Source organism: Protopterus annectens, chromosome 14.part0, assembly GCF_019279795.1.
Source record: "Protopterus annectens isolate FY-2018-M chromosome 14.part0, PAN1.0, whole genome shotgun sequence".
Classification (NCBI taxonomy): Eukaryota; Metazoa; Chordata; order Ceratodontiformes; family Protopteridae; genus Protopterus; species Protopterus annectens.
The window spans coordinates 47,612,622-47,626,661 of NC_056748.1; the positions used below are offsets into that span (position 1 = coordinate 47,612,622).

At 42.8% G+C, this 14,040-nt stretch overlaps 1 protein-coding gene across 3 annotated transcripts in view; it reads right to left on the reverse strand.

Moving 5' to 3' along the window:
- The window catches only part of RUFY2 (RUN and FYVE domain containing 2), a 2,497,315-nt gene that overhangs the window by 882,830 nt on the left and 1,600,445 nt on the right, over positions 1 to 14,040 (reverse strand). For all 3 annotated transcript variants that reach the window (XM_044055761.1, XM_044055762.1, XM_044055763.1), the window contains one exon: positions 10,146 to 10,211. In XM_044055761.1, coding sequence (XP_043911696.1) covers positions 10,146 to 10,211 — 66 coding nt within the window. The remainder of the gene's footprint in view (positions 1 to 10,145; positions 10,212 to 14,040) is intronic.

Genomic DNA, 14,040 nt, shown 5'->3' on the forward strand with positions numbered 1-14,040 from the left:
TATAATACTGAAGTAGCTGAGAAGAAATGGAAAAATTAGCCACAAAGCACTATAGAAAATGATGACATTTATATCACATGGGTTCACCCATTACTAACAGTTCAAAAAAACAGATGAGAGAAAACCAGACATAGTAGCCCAGGAAAAGAAGACAAAAGTAGCATTGATCACAGAAATTGCTGCACCCAATGATTACAGTGGCCTATGTACAGACAGGCACAAAGTCATAAAATACCAAGATTTGCAGGCAGAAACAAGGTTATTGTGGAAGGAGGATACCCAGACAGTTCCAATAGTAGTAGGAGCAATGGGTCTCATAAAAAGTAATTTATAATCGTACTTAGATACGTTACCGATACATGTAACTCCATATGAATTGCAGGAGGATTCAAGTCTGGGCACATTGTGATGGCTAACATCAAAGATTGAAACAATACTAATTTCATGAACTTTAATCATACTTTGACTTAAGAATGGCATCCATTCCTATCATAGTATTAGAAACCCAAAAGTCTTGGAGAAATTAAAAAGGGCAAAAACGTAGAGCTGTGGGCATTCTCACTAGAGCAGTATGTCTGACTACAAGGATCACTGCTGCTGATCAGTTGCAGTGCCTGGCACCTACATGCAGCCTAGCATCTGTTCATCCAACTGACTTCAAAACAGTCCAAAAAATTTTCAATTATTTTCTGCGTGCAGAAACAAGCTGTCAGCAAGTGGATAGGTGTACCCATCCTGTCTGGTAAGAGGTGGTTGATATTGACAGGCTAAGGTTTGACATTCCTCCCCAAATGGGCGAGATCCCTGAAGGGACATTAGGTAAAAGGTAGAAGAATGGGCCTTAGTGGCTTATATCTGGACATCTACTTTACAAAGAGCATGCTCACACAACATGTTCATCATAAGGACTACTGCTGAAACATCATTCATAATACATAATGATAATAATACATTAATTCATAAGACTATTAAAGCCATTGGTAATCTGGCCACACATCTAAGATGCAGGAGCCTAAAAGACTGCAGTGTCAAACCCTGTTCTACTGCTGGACTGTATCTCTCATTTGGAGTGCCTGGAATAGATATTGCTGGAGGTTCGGGCAGAGGTCTTAAACATACTGCCCTACTAGAATTTTCTTTAACTTGCTCCTGCAAGGATTTGAAATGGTGGTTATAACAGAACACAAAGGCTGTCAGCCATCTAGAGAATGCTTGCTTGGTACCTGTCCTGGCCCTGCTTTCCTGGTATAAAAGAAATGAAACAATGGTGTGCTTGTCTGAAACCTTTAATAAATGGTTCACAGGTCTGCACTGGGCAGTAGTTCCAGACAACTGTTAGGAAAGTCACTGCAATGTCCACTGCTTTTAACCTCTGTCTATAAAGGTCTGAGAACATAACCTGGGGTGAGCTTACAAACTCCAACTGACCCATCTATGCTGGTTTTAAAAAGGGCTTCAGAAGTAAACTGTTTGGCAAGAAGTGGCAAATAATTCCATAATTAAGGGAACCTTTGGGAGTGATATTTAATCCTACAACAGGTTCTGTTGATACTGCAATTAAACTTGGGTCTTTAAAGCAGTTACTGGCGGCATTTTCAGATTTTTTAAGTTGTAGCTGGTCAAGCAGGAATGGGTTTTTCATAGCTTTGCAGGCCAAGTATATGTCACCCATACAAGAGCCTGTATAAGACGGTCTAGAGTGATAAGGCTTTTAGATGCTATTTATAAGTTTGGGAACTTTTACCAGAGATTTTCTTGGTGAGGTATCTTTAAGGTTTTTCATGCTGGGAAATATGTTTGGATAGGTACATGCCAAAGGGACAATTATATTTAGAATCTTCATAGGTTAGACAATGCCTTCCTATTCACAGCTTACAATGTTCTCCCTCCAACTGATTGTCATATAGTTCTGTTTTTCACACAAGCTTTTACATTCTTCACACTAATCACTTTTTCTGCCCTCTTAAACTCAGACCACCAATGGGGAAACCAGCTGCTGTCCCAAAATCGAAAAACAAAGTGGTAAATTATGGCACAAAACGCCTCATAACTGATACGCTCCAAAGAAAGCCAGCTTAAACTCATGACTAAAAAGCACCTGTGATGCAACAGGATGTTTATCTATGGCGATCATCTGAAGGGTTACTGCAATCTATTTAATCTGATAATATCTGTTGACCTCACAGTTACACAGCCTTTACTGTTGCTATTGCACTTTGCTACAGTCCTACTTGGCTTATTTTACTTTGCTGATGATCTTATCCTGACCGGTTCCACTATTAGCATTTCAACACCTCTGATACTTCACTTGCTCTCTGTGTCATGGCAACAAAAGTGCCAATACTTAGTTCAAACTATTTTGTCTTTTTTCCCCTTACCTTAACAAATGTCATTACATATCTTTATTATTGTTTATCTGTTCATAGGTAGGTACTAAGCTATCTGCCCGAGGGCATTTATAAGCCTAGCCAGAGTGTGTCGGCTTTCGCCGCCCCATTGATTAATTAACTGATCCTCTGTCAAGCAGAGCCAATGAAGTGATCTCAGGGGGTGTATTTTCTGTTACCCATCCACTCGTCAAGATTTCTCTTGAAGAGTGTTAGTGAAGGGCTCTGCCTGATGTAATTTGGAATTTTGTTCCAAAGCATGGGGAATCTCTGTGACAGGAATCTATTCCTCCAGCATGTTCTACTTATTGTTGTGACGAGGTTTAGCTCACTAGAGCATTTGGCTCGCAGTGACTTGGATTTCTTTAGGTGGAGCATGTCACTCAGTTCTGAGTTGGACATGGCTTTGTAAGTCAGGCAGAGATCACCTCTGAGTAAGTGATATGCCACTGAGTACAGCCGGAGTTTTTTCAGTCGGGCTGCATAGGACATATGTTTGAGGCCAGTAATCCTCTTGGTGAGGTACTTTTGTGGTCTTTCTAGTTGTTGGAAGTGTCTTATGAGGTACATCCCAAATGGGGCATTGTACTCTATGATGGGTCTAATGAGTGACGAGTAGAGGGGCACTACAACCTCTTTATTTCTAGATGCGAACCCTTTAGTAATTAGATGGGCCGCATAGAAGGATTTCCTAACTACTTTGGCAATTTGATTGTCAAAGGAGAGATTACTATCTACCTGGGTCCCCAGATCTCTTATTACCTCTTCCGTATTAAGGGGGCTGCCATCTATGTGGTAATTCATGGGTGTTTTATTTTTCTCAAACGGGATGACTATGCGTTTTTTGGCATTTAGCTTGAGGCCATGACTTTGACACCAGGTGCCTGTCTCAGTAAGGCCCTTTTGGAGGATGTCCGTGTCAGCCGGAGAGTCAATTATGGTTCCCAGTTTGCAGTCATCGGCAAACTTGGTTAGCCACAGTCCTCCTGAGTTTGCCTGTACTTCTGAAAAGTATATGCCGAACAGTAGGGGTCCCAGGACCGAGCCTTGCGGGACACCACTTGTGACTGGTTTAGAGTCATACCTGGAGCCCGCTATTCTTATCGTGTGAGTTCTGTCTGTAAGCCAGTTGGCAACCCGTCTCGTGACGTAGGGGTTTATGTTCAGGCTGATGAGTTTTTCTGTAATACCCGAATGGGGAATGGTGTCGAAAGCCTTAGCGACGTCAAGGTAGGCTGCGTGAACCACCTTTCCCTCGTCTATGGCCTTGGTGACTGTCTCGAAGAAGTCAGCCAGGTTTAGTAGGCATGATCTGCCCTTAACAAAGCTGAACTGGGTCTGGTCAAGTGTTTGGAGGCTCCCAATGTCTTTGTTAATGAGTTCCATGATGATGCGCTCCATAGCCTTGGAGACCAGGCTAGTCAGGCTTATGGTGCGATAGTTACCAGGGTCAGTTGTGGCCCCTCCTTTGTGGAGAGGAATAACCATTGCTGTGCACCATTCTATGGGCACATAGCCTGTGGAGAGGCTGAGGATGAACCGCATGTTTAGGTGGGGGGTTAGTTCGTTCTGTAGTTTGTGCAAGACGCAGCCTGGGACACCATCTGGTCCCATTGACGCTATGTTTTTGGCTTTTGAAAGGGTTTTCACCTGTGCGTCTGTGATTTTTGGGACACTACAATTTTCTGGTATTGTTGTGGGCCCTTTTGGAGGTGAGAGGGGGGTGAAGTTTGCACTGAATCTATCTGCCAGGATGTTGGCAATATCAGTAGGTTCAGTATATTTTGTGCTATTTTGCACTAGTTCAGTGCATATCTGCGAGTTGCCACTTAGATTCTTAACATAGCTAAAGAAGGCTTTGTGGTTATCCATTGAATCCTTGGCTATTTTTCTTTCAAAGTTAGCTTTGGATGATTTCATGAGGAACCTTAGTTTCTTACGGATACTGATCAGGGATGTCTTTCCTTCTTGGGATTTGCTTTTTTTTGTGAAATGTTTCCTCCTTCCATTGTATAGCCTGTTTATTGCAGGGGTCCACCAAACTGGTTTTCTTCTCTTAGAGGAGTGAGTTTTGGCTTTGCTAGGGATGGCACAATCCATGCATCCTTGTAGGTGCTCATAGAGTGCACTTGTAAAGGTTTCTGCATCTTTGGCAGCGTTATCCTTTAGCGTGGGGGATGTGAAACTTACCACCTCTGTCTTAAGTAAAGTGAAGTTTGCTTTAGAAAAGTTTTTTCTGTGGTTTCCTTAGTTGGGGGTGGTGGGGGGTGTGGACATCCAGAGTGATTAGTTTATGGTCTGATCTAACCAGTGATGGGTTGACCTCCGGTGTGGAACACCTGTCGCCCATGTTGGTGATGACCAGGTCCAATATGTTTTCACCTCTGGTAGGGGAGTTTACCAGCTGATCCAGGGCATTTGAGTTGATGAATTCTAGGAAGCGTTGGGCCTGGGAATTTACACTTGAGTAGTTTTCCCAGTGAATGGTAGGGTAATAGAAGTCGCCCAATATCAGGGTGTTTTACAGGACCTTCATGTTTTCCAGTGTCTCCAGAAAGGTGGAGTGGTGTTCCTGGGTCATGGAGGGTGATCTGTAGCAGGCCACAATTTGCATTGCAGATTTGCCCGATGTTAGTTGCACATGGATGATCTCAGAGGTATCATGCTGCGCCACTAACCTGGAGGTGTAGGTATCCTTGATGAATATGGATACACCCCCCCTTTTGTGTTTCGGTCCATGTTCTGTGGCCGAAACGTGTGGAATGAGTTGTAGCCCGATAGTGCTGGGGTGCTCTCTAGAGCCTTGAACCAGGTTTCAGTTACTGCACAGATGTCGACGTTCTCCATACTGAGGAGTGCTTCGAGCGCGTGCATTTTGAGATTTAAACTCCTGGCACTGAGTAGCATAACCCTCAGTTTTTTGTTAATTGTGCTGTTTACGGAGGTGGGTTTGACTTTTGAGCCTTTCTAAAAAAGGCACTATGGGGCAGCAACAGCCTTGGCCAGTATTCGAAAGCCTAGTGGTGACAGGTGCAAACAGTTTGTTGCAAAGCAATGCGCCATGTTGAGCATGTCTTCCCAGGCTGACAGACACTGGATCCCCTTTGAATGACACCAGAAGCTTAGCCAATTGTTGAAATTGATCATTTTTTTCTTTATACTGAGGTATCATTCTTGGTGAGGGCAGGATGCTACTCAGGGTCAGGGTCATACCAGCCTGAGCTACATGATCAGAGAGCTCTTCCAAGTCTCTTTTCATGTAGTCCAGGGAGGTACATCTCAGGTCATTCACACCAACATGAACAATGACAGAGTCATATTTGTACTTGTTCTGGAGTGGCCTGAGTGCTTCTGTTATGTGGTGGATTCTGGCTCCAGACAGGCAGCTAACAGTAACCTTCTGCTTGTCCAGCCTAGTGAGTGGGATGTCAGTGTGCCTGACTATAGAGTCACCTATTACTAGTGTGTTAGGTATGTTATTTCGCCTTAAGGGCTGTGATTGTGCAGCACACTGATTTTGTGTTTTATGTGTCTGGTTTGTGACGGGAGGTGCAGGTTGTTTGGGTCTCTGATGCTTTTGCAGGTTTTTATTTAGAGCCTCAGAATATGATTTTGTGTATTTTTTGCCAGTGCTGTTTTAGTAGGTCTCTGTGCGGCTGGAGGTGTGGTGCAAGTGTTAACCTTCTCCTCTTGACCGTCTGTTCCAGTCTTGGGTGGAGACAGCTTAGCTTCCAGTTTGGCTGTATAATTGCATCTCTCGTATATGTTAGTGTTTTGTGGTAGGAGGAGAGGGTTGTCTGCGTACGTGAGGCAGTTGTAACATTGCCTCAGGGTACCCAAATTCACCAGCTGGACTGGAGAGTGCACCTGAAGTTGCCCTTTGGTCATGCCTGAATAGTAGGGAGAGCTGCTTAGTTGCTTGGTTGGTGAGGGGTGAATAAAGAGCCTTGCCCTGCTGGGCAATCAGTGTCAGGGTATATTAGTGCTTGCTATTAGATATGAGCAAGTGCTGGGCTGTAAGATGCTTTTTGAGTGCTTAGGTTAAGCGTTAGACTAGTTTTAAGGGAAAAACTGAAGAGGAGACTAAGTGGTGCCGGGAATAATTTAACCGTAGCTAACCGGCACTGCCCGGTGCGCAAAACCGTGCAAACTCGTTTTTTCTAGTAGGGAAATGAAAGGGATAGAAATTAGCCCAAAATGGCCAATAAACTACTAACTTCTGGCTGGAACCACTCCTCCAGGGACAAATAGGTTGCTCAAAACTCCCCTCTCTCACAGGTGAACAGAGAAACTTCCTTCTATCCAAATAAGGTATGGGCAACTCAGAAACTAGTATCACAGCCCTGAATTCAGCACTAGCCTGAAAACTGGACTATACTAGCTTAGAAAGGTGGGAAACAAGGAATTTTTGGGGGTTTTTTTTTTGTTTTTTTGAAAAGATAAGGCAAAAACAGTACAAAATACACTTAAAACAGCTTTAAACAACTACAAACAATCAGAAAAGGCTATCGCACTTTAGTGTATAGCCTACAACAGTTGAACAAATTATTTAAACAAAAAACAACTTTTTAAAAGTGCAGGCAGTCAAATAAGTGCAGTATGTGAAAAAAAGCTTTTAAATCACAATAAACAATGGGAAATCCGCGTTTAGGCAGAAAACAGTTAAGTACAGCAAGAAAGTACAGAAAACTGATACTTAATCACCCCAAAAGTCTCTCTTCTAAGGTAGAAGGCTTGTATCAGTTTAAGGCTTTCTAGTGCTACCCAGTAGGTTGCTTGATCAGTTCTAACTGCTGCAGTTCTAACTGCTGCTCTGGTGTTTTTTCCCCCTGATAATCTACTGAAAATGTGACTTCTCAAATGGAGGTTTCCACTTGTCAAATGTAGCAAAACAAAAAATGTCATGGTCAAGAAAAAAAAAATCATAAGGCACTCAGATTAGCAAAACAAAACACAGCATTGTGTGTGGTGGGGGAGGGAGAGAACAGGGTAGCAAAAGAAGAAAAGGAGTCAGATAAGACATCACAAAGAAGAAAAACTACTGGGATCTGAACTTTAAATATTCCCATCCCAAATACACAAATACACGTGTCAATACAATTCAGGAACATACACTACATATCAACACTACCAAACCGTGATAGTCCCATCGCTACACCATCATTCCCCAAATCCCTCAATATGTTAAATAAAGCATCTGAATTTCACTCCTGGATCAGTCATTAAGTCTCACATATAACAACAGTCAGTGAAACATGGCTCAAACCTAATATAAAAAATACTGAAAGTCTACCCCCAGGTTACACTATCCTTCACTCTGACAAAACACACACAAAAGCAACAGGAGGAGCTCTTTCCTTTTCTGACTCTCTCAGTCTTTCTAACCTCCATTAATCCAACAGAATTTTCACAACCCTGAACTTCTAATCCTTCTGATCAAAGTCATTAACCACAAAAAATATACATTACCTCTCTCTTCATCCCTCCAGGAAGCAACATACTTCTACAGGACATCCTATGCTGGATATCCACTAACATACCTTATGAAACCATTATTCTTGGAGACATTAACACAGACTGGCAAAACCTGATGGGTGACTAAATCCTTTGCTAGTCTTAACCTGTATGGATTTACTCATCTTATAACCTCCTACAACAAAAGTACCAATACTGGCTCCATCCTAGACTGGATCATGGTATCAAACCCTAATCTGTCCTCCCACCTGTGTCCACAGACTAACTACTTGCCATACAAAACAACAGCAATCCCGCAACCTTACTAGTCCCGAAGGACTTTAACAATATTCTTAAATAACTTAATTGGTCTTCCCTCCACACATTATTAGCAGATGAAGCCATTCTCAGATTCCACACAGTCTTCCTTGGCACACTAAATAGCCTAGCCCCTATAAGGAGGGGAGTCCAAACCAAAGAGTCCCCCTGGTTACCCTACTCTAGCAAAACTCTAATGATAAAAAGACAATGCCTGGAGAGCATGGCACAAAACCAAAACCCTAGTGCATTTACAAAACTACAAATATCTCCAAAACCCTGCCAAAAACAGGTCAACATCAACAGAACACAGTATTAATTGCCTCCTCAACTTAACCTAAAACGTAATTCTAAACAAGTGCTGGTATTTGGTAAATAAAATCTTATACCCTTGGCGCATTTAATATTCCAAACCTTCACCCAGACTTATCTCCCTTGGATACCGCTACCAAATTCATCTCCCACATCATAAACTCTACAGCTACTCGTACTAGCAAGTTCCTTACCATCTCACTCCAGCTCAATACACATCCAAATTCCAACAGCCTCACTTTCCCACTACAACCAATTTTTATATCCTAAAAACATCTATTAACAAAACTCGAACCCTGCTCCACCTCTATCGACAACTTACCTTTAAAGAATACCTGAAGCTAGCCTTCTCCGCAACTGCATTCCCAATCTCTATTCTAATCAAGTTTTCCATCAAACAATCGCATGTTCCTTCTTTATGGGAAAAAAAAAACAAATATCATACCACTACATAAAGGAGATAAAGCTACAGAAATAAATCTTAGACCTATTGCTTCACTGTCATTCCTCAATAAAATTGGAAAAATGAAATCCACAAAACTGTTACAGTACTTGACTTCCTACACTCACAGCACAATACAACACCTACCCTTATATCCTTCCTAGTTACCATCATTAAGGTCAGGGATGATAATAAATTAATCTCCACCCTCTTTCTAGACCTCTGTAAAGCTTCTGATACTGTACCCATCCCAAACTACTATCAGAAATGGCTGTCGTAGGTCTATTCAACTCCACTCTTAACTGGCTGGTAACAGATAGAATGTAAATCTGTTAAATGGCTCTCTGCTTTCCCTCCTTCCCTCCCAGTGAACACTGGGTCCCACAAGGCTCCATCCTTGGCCCCCCTCTCTTTAATATATTTACTAACAATCTTACTAATGTACTTCTCTAATACAATACACAGACAATGTAACTCTCGTTTACTCAGCAGTTGCCTTCAACGACAAAACATGACATGCCTTCAGAGTCATCAAAAATTGGTTAACTGCCAATTAACTATTCGTCACCCCCCCAAAAAATAATCATTTTTTTCCAAGTCCCTATCACCTAACAAAGGCAACTTCAAAGTTTTGTCATTAAATAGCGCCATTACAGAAGTCATTTTCTATACCAAACTACTAGGCGTAATAACTGATGACCAACTTAAATTTGACCAATCTATTCAAAATTCCATTAAAAAAACACAGCAAAAACTGTGAATGCTTTGTAAACAAAGACATTTATCACCACCCCCTCCAGAGTTCCACTTGCTAGCTCATATCACTTTCCTTCCATACTCTACACTTCTCCCATTCTAACCAAGCTACACGATATTCTAATATCAAAACCAGTGCTGCGTTACAATAAAATGGCTGAATTTGCAAAGCCCTCAAACTGTAAAAGTTGCAGAAACACAATAATGTTAACTAGATTGTTACAGAAAACTGTAAATACTTAAAATATAAATATTGCACTGTTCATTGTACTATCTCATTTGTATTATATAAATATTGCATTGTCATATTTTCTGTCATCACAGCTGTATTACAAGTTGCATATTGGTGTAAGTATGTCAAATGTCCTGTTATTGGAGCTTTTCTCCTTAGGCCTCCTCTGAAAATGAGTTCCCTGCCCAGTTGGACTTTGCTAGTAAACAAATGTCAATAAAATGAATAAAATAAAGTATCTTACGTTAGCTGTTTATTAAGTTCCTCAACATAGTTCTTCTGGTCCAAGATTGCGGCAATCTGTTCACTTCTGTAACAAGTACAAAAGAGATAACCATTACCTTAAAAGCGCTATGCAACACATTCAATGTAGATGAAGAAACTGCTCAGAAATAGTACAAAAATCTTTTTAAGTTCACAAGTCAGTTCTTATTTGCTACCTTACAAAGCTAGGCTTAACCTTTATCAAAAAACATCCAGGAATCAGTGCTGTCAGACTATGAAAACAGAGATTTGGGTTTGACCAGAGTATGGATCAAGCCCTGGTGGAAGAGGCAGGACAGTGCACATGATAGTCTGGTCTCCTATCCCGGGAGTGCATGTGGTCATTTCCAGCTATAGGACTGATTTTTGGTGTAGACGAGGAAAGTATTGCTGATTAACAACTTACCATAACCTTAGATGTCCTTCTCTTCTATATGCTGCTGTATTCATGACATCAGGGAGTTTGCTCTGGTGAACTCTTGAACATCTGGCCGTTATACAAAAGTTAAATGCTACCGATAGGGTGCACACGACATCCAGCACCTCTTCTCCGATGTCGGTTGCAAATGGATATTGGGTATAAAGTGGACGTCAGCACGCATCCACCTCAGAAATGAATGCCACCGGAGTCGGTGACTTGGGACTAGGTACTCCAGCAGTCAGGAGTCAGGAATCAGGCAAGTGTTAGGGGGAAGGCTGGGTGGGAAACTATACAGCCGCGCATCTAAAGTTATGGTAAGTTCTTACACAACAATACTATGTCCTTCTATTCATATGCTGTATTCATGACATCAGGGAAAGTGCAAAAGGTCCTGTCCTAAGGAAGGGGAAGCGGACCAGAAGCACTTTCCATAAACCCACGGAGGATGGCTCTGGCAAAACCTGCCCTGGCCATGGAGACCATGTCCACCTTGTAGTGTCTAGTGAAAGTGTGAACAGAGGATCATGTAGCTGCTTTGAGGATAGCAGCTGTGTCCAATCCTTTAAAGAATGCCCCAGAGGAGGACACTGTCCGGGTAGATTGCACCCTAACTGGGCCTGGGAGAGACTTACCATGACTAGTATAACAGAATGAAATAGTTTTAGATATCCAAGAGAATATGGTTTGCTTGGAAACAGGTTGACCCAGGGCTCTTGGGTGGTAAAAGAAGAGCCTGTCTGATTTGCATAGGGATTTGTTTTTGGCCAAGTAATACCTGAGCTATCTGTGTACGTCTAGGGAATGAAGAATCCTCTCTGCCTTGTTCTGTGGAGAGGGGAAAAAGGTTGGCAGATTTATAGTTTGATTTAAAGACAGCTCATTGACCACTTTGGGCATTAAAGAGGGGTTAGTGCGCAAGCATACCCTACCCTTGTAGAAGACAGTGAAGGGGGATCTGCCATAAGGGCCTGGAGCTCCAAGACTCTTCTGGCTGATGTGATGGCAAACAGGAGGATATTCTTTCAGGTGCAGTGTTGGAGGGTGTAGTCTTTGGCTGTTCAAAGGGTGGGAGTGTCAATTTTTCCAGGACAAAGTTAAGATCCCAAGGGGGGAATGGGCCTCCTTGGGGGTCTGAGATGAAGTGCTCCTCTCAAAAAGAGTTTGACTTCTAACCTGGGTGTTAGAGGAGGTACTAAGGGCAGACAGACACTGATGGCAGACAAATGTATTTTAATGGAACAATAAGATAATCCAGACTTCATAAGTTCACACGGGCAAGACAAGACCACTGGAGGCTCTGCTCCCAGTGGTTGCAGGTTATTTTTTTTTTTAAATACCACAATGAAAATCTCTTCCATTTTGACAGATAAGATTTTCTAGAAGTCGGTTTTCTGGCCTCCTGCAAAACCTGGACCACATCTTCTGAGTATAGGTGACTGAAGGGAATCAACACCCTATCACCCAGTGTGAGATTCAGTGTGGGCAGTTGGGGGTGTAGGAGTGTTCCCTTGTCCTGTGTGAGCAGGTCCATTCGCTGGGGTAAATTGTGGTGACTGCCTAGGTGAAATAGAAGAGGGAACCAGTGCTGCCTTGGCCAATAGGGATTCACCAGCAAGACTTGATGCTGTTCCTTCTGAATTTTCAGCAGGACTCTTTGTATGAGAGGGAGGGAAGGAAGGAATGCATAGGTGCATATCCCCTTCCAGGAAATTGAGAGAGCATCCACCCTCCAAACCTCTTGGGTAAGGTACCCTAGAACAGAAGGTCGAAAGCTGTCTGTTCATGGGGGAGGCAAAGAGATCCACATCTGGGTTACCCCCATCAATGGACCTGATCCAGAAATCAGTCCCTGTTCAGCATCCATTCATAAGACAGGGTCATGGTCCTGCTCAATGAATCTGCCATCGCATTTTCTGTAGAAGGGATATAAATTGCTTGGAGAATGTTATGTTTCCCCAGCCCAATTTCCCAAGCCTGCAGTGCTAGTCTGCAAGGAGGAAGGACTTTGCCCCCCCTGCTTGTTGATGTACCACAGCACAGTGTGCCTGGTCGAAAGTGATCCTTTAAAATTTCCAAGGCCAATATAGTACAGTTGTGTACACTTACCATAAATGTAGATGTTCGAGTGCATTCACTGTTGCAGTCATTACACTTGGGTTATCCTGCTGGCAGGCTACCCTCAGTCGGCCTGAATTCCAAAGTCTGGGTCTGGCATCGGTTGCTGTCACCTCTTCCCTGACGTCAGTGTGCCAGGGGTATAAAGGATGCAGCAGACGCCATTTACTTCAGTTTTTCTTGCCCCAGATGTCAGGTGCCCCCAAAAGGGTAGGCTAAAAATATGCCAATAAAACATGCAAGCACCAAAATATATTATACCTTCATCTACAAGCAAATACACCACATAGGTTGTATAGATTAGAGAAGTGCAGATAAGTTGCAGCAAAGACATGGGGGATGGTGGGTGGGTAACCTGGACTGCAACAGTGAATACACTTGAACATCTACATTTATGGTAAGTGTACACAACTGTACTATGTTCTTCGTGTTTCACTGTTGCAGTCATTACACTTGGGTTGAATCCCAAAGTTATGGTTGGGAGGCTGGAGCTAAATAGCATTAGGAGCGGCTATGAGGCCCTGCAGAACTGCAGTGGCAAAGCCTGCCCTGGATTTAGAGTAGAGTGGTAAATGATAGTGCTTTGTAAAGGTGTGCACTGAACTCCAGGTAGCAGCCTCTAAAATGCCTTTGGTTGGTTCTCCCCTGAGGAAGGCTGCTGAAGTGGCTGCTGCTCTGGTTGAATGTGGCCTAATGCCCTTAGGCACTGACTTGCCATGTTGTGAATAGCAGAAACAAATGCAGTGGCCTATCCACTTTGAAATAGTCTGCTTTGAGATAGCCTTTCCTTGTGATCCTGCAGCATATGCCACTAGTAGTTGCTCTGTCTTTCTGAAAGCTTTGGTTCTGTTTGAGTAGAAGCGTAGCTGTCTGTGTATGTCCAAAGAATGCAGAATTCTCTCCCCCTTATTCTGTGGGTTTGGATAAAACGTAGGCAGATGAATAGTTTGGTTAAGGGCCACACTGGACACTACCTTAAGCATAAATGTCGGGTTTGTCCTCAGAGAAACCCTGTCTGGATAGAAAATGATAAAAGGTTCCACAGCCATGAGTGCCTGTAGCTCTGAGACTCGTCTTGCAGAGGTTACTGCTAAGAGCAGAGCTGTTTTCCAAGATAAAAATTTTAATGTCAGCTGTAGCGGCTGGCTCAAAAGGAGACAGGGTGAGTTTTTCCAAGACATAATTGAGGTCCCATACAGGTACTGGTGATCTCCTTGGAGTCCTTAAGTTTTTGGCCCCTCTGAAGTACTGCCTTAACAAGGGATGAGAAAAGATTGGTGGCTCTGTATTGTAATGAGCCGAAATGGCAGAGGCATGAATTTTAATTGATGAAAAGAAT